We start from the raw sequence: 2,500 nt of genomic DNA on the forward strand, positions 1-2,500 counted from the left end.
AGTCGACTTTAATATTTATCATGTTCGACATGGACTTCAAAAGATATTCGTCTACCTTTATTTGTTTTCAAGAAATATCCCTTTATACTCGACTTTAATACTTATCTTGTTCGACATGGACTTCAAAAGATATTCGTCTATCTTTATTTGTTCGCAAAAAAATATCCCTTTATACTCGACTTTAATACTTATCTTGTTCGACATGGACTTCAAAAGATATTCGTCTATATTTATTTGTTCTCAAGAAATATCCCTTAATAGTCGACTTTAATATTTATCATGTTCAACATGGACTTCAAAAGATATTCGTCTATATTTATTTGTTCTCAAGAAATATCCCTTAATAGTCGACTTTAATATTTATCATGTTCGACATGGACTTCAAAAGATATTCGTCTACCTTTATTTGTTCTCAAGAAATATCCTTTTATACTCGACTTTAATACTTATCTTGTTCGACATGGACTTGAAAAGATATTCGTTTATCTTTATTTGTTCTCAAGAAATATCCTTTTAAACTCTCCTTTAATACTTATCTTCCTTGACATGGACTACATAAGATATTCGTCTATCTTTATTTGTTCTCAAGAAATATCCCTTTAAACTCAAATTTAATACTTATCTTGTTCGACATGGACTTCAAAAGATATTTGTCTATTATTATTTGTTCTCAAGAAATATCCCTTTATACTCGACTTTAATACTTATCTTGTTCGAGATAGACTTGAAAAGATATTCGTCTATCTTTATTTGTTCTCAAGAAATATCTCTTTAAACTCGACTTTAATACTTATCTGATTCGACATGGATTTCAAAAGATATTCGTTTATCTTTATTTGTTTTCAAGAAATATCCCATTATACTCGACTTTAATACTTATCTTGTTCGACATAGACTTGAAAAGATATTCGTCTATCTTTATTTGTTCTCAAGAAATATCCCTTTAAACTCTACTTTAATACTTACTGTATCTTGTTCGACTTGGACTTGAAAAGATATTCGTCTACTTTTCAATAATCTTAATTACGTTACTATAAATTAGGAAATGTAATTTTACTTGACTGAATAGATCAATTTTGTTTAATAATGTAACGAAAGACTCCCTTGATTCCCTTAAATTTTAATTGTTATCTTGTTCTATATGGACTTCAAATATATTCCTATACTTTTCAGTAATCCAAATTACATAGATATAAATTAAAAATTGTGGTTTAGTTTGACAGAATAGTTCCATGTTTTTTATTTTTATTTTTATCAATATATCAAAAAACTTCCTTATTCACCAATTGATAAATCTGTCAACTGTATTCTGTTTTTATATTTCTGCATAAAAAGATGTCAAAATTTTTATATATTTTGATTATATTTATTGATTTTTCCATATGCAATACAGATTGCTCATTGAAGCCTTGAATCTCTTCCAGGTCCAGCAATAGTCTCTTTAAAAATGTTTGTTTTATTTTCTGACCAGATTGTCAGCCCTAATGATGAAACCCAGTGTTTACCTTGCCAAATGGGAACATTACCCTCGAAGGATCATCTCACCTGTGTCCCTATTCCGGAGGTAAATTAGAAAATTTTCCCAGAAAATACTATTTTAAGTATTTTCCGTTTTTATTTATTTTTCTTAATTTACTTTTTCTTTCCTGAAATACACCGATGTAAATAACTTCAAGTAATTTCGAAAAAAAATTTCACAAGTCTTTAAAACCTATTCCGGAGGTAAATGAGAAAATTTTCCCATCAAACAATATCTTATGTCACATTTTCCGTTTTTATTTATTTTTCTTAATTTACTTTTTCTTTCCTGAAATACAACTATAAAAATAACTTCCAACAGTTTCGAAAAAGATTTCATAAGTTTTCAAAATTTCACCGCTCATGTGAGTTGGGGATGTTGTAGTTTTTGGGGATACCAGTACACCTGCTAATTAATCAGTAGCCATTGTCTGGCTGTACCTGGTCCTAGCTTGGTTGGAGAAGGGTTTTGAGCGCTTATTATATGTATACAGGCTATACCTGTTACAACTTCGGGGGGAACAGTCGGTATGAATAGTAAATTTTCATCCACAATGAAAAAGTAAATTCACTTTTCCGAAATATGCTAAATTCTATGAGCTTTTAATATCGAAAGTGATAAAATAGCGTACACTATTAAGAAATTGTAAGGGAAAAAGGGGTAAAAGTACTAGAATAAATGTTACCAGGTACTTACCGTTTTAAAAACAGATATATTGACGTAAAGGAGGGATATTACGATCACCAAGCCTTAAAAGATAATGATATAGTAAGGGAAAATTATGGTCGCTTGTATTTTACTGAAATATGACAGAACAGTATATCTTTACGAAGAATTTCCGATTAAAATTACGGTTTTTCTTAACAGTTTCATTCCAGATTACATATATAGATAGACTGTAAATAACATGTAGTTTACTCTTTACTCCACAACGGGCTAACAGGCTGTTTTTAATCTTAAGTAAATATCTTCTGCAGCAGT

The 2,500-nt window shown here is 29.4% G+C and overlaps 1 protein-coding gene across 1 annotated transcript in view; it reads left to right on the plus strand.

The window, feature by feature from the left end:
• LOC137644220 (metabotropic glutamate receptor 4-like) overlaps positions 1-2,500 on the plus strand; it is a 59,768-nt gene that overhangs the window by 31,873 nt on the left and 25,395 nt on the right. Inside the window, 1 exon segment of the mRNA XM_068377221.1 lies at positions 1,472-1,565. Within this exon segment, the coding sequence (XP_068233322.1) occupies positions 1,472-1,565 (94 nt within the window).

Source organism: Palaemon carinicauda, chromosome 7 (genome assembly GCF_036898095.1).
Source record: "Palaemon carinicauda isolate YSFRI2023 chromosome 7, ASM3689809v2, whole genome shotgun sequence".
NCBI lineage: Eukaryota > Metazoa > Arthropoda > Malacostraca > Decapoda > Palaemonidae > Palaemon > Palaemon carinicauda.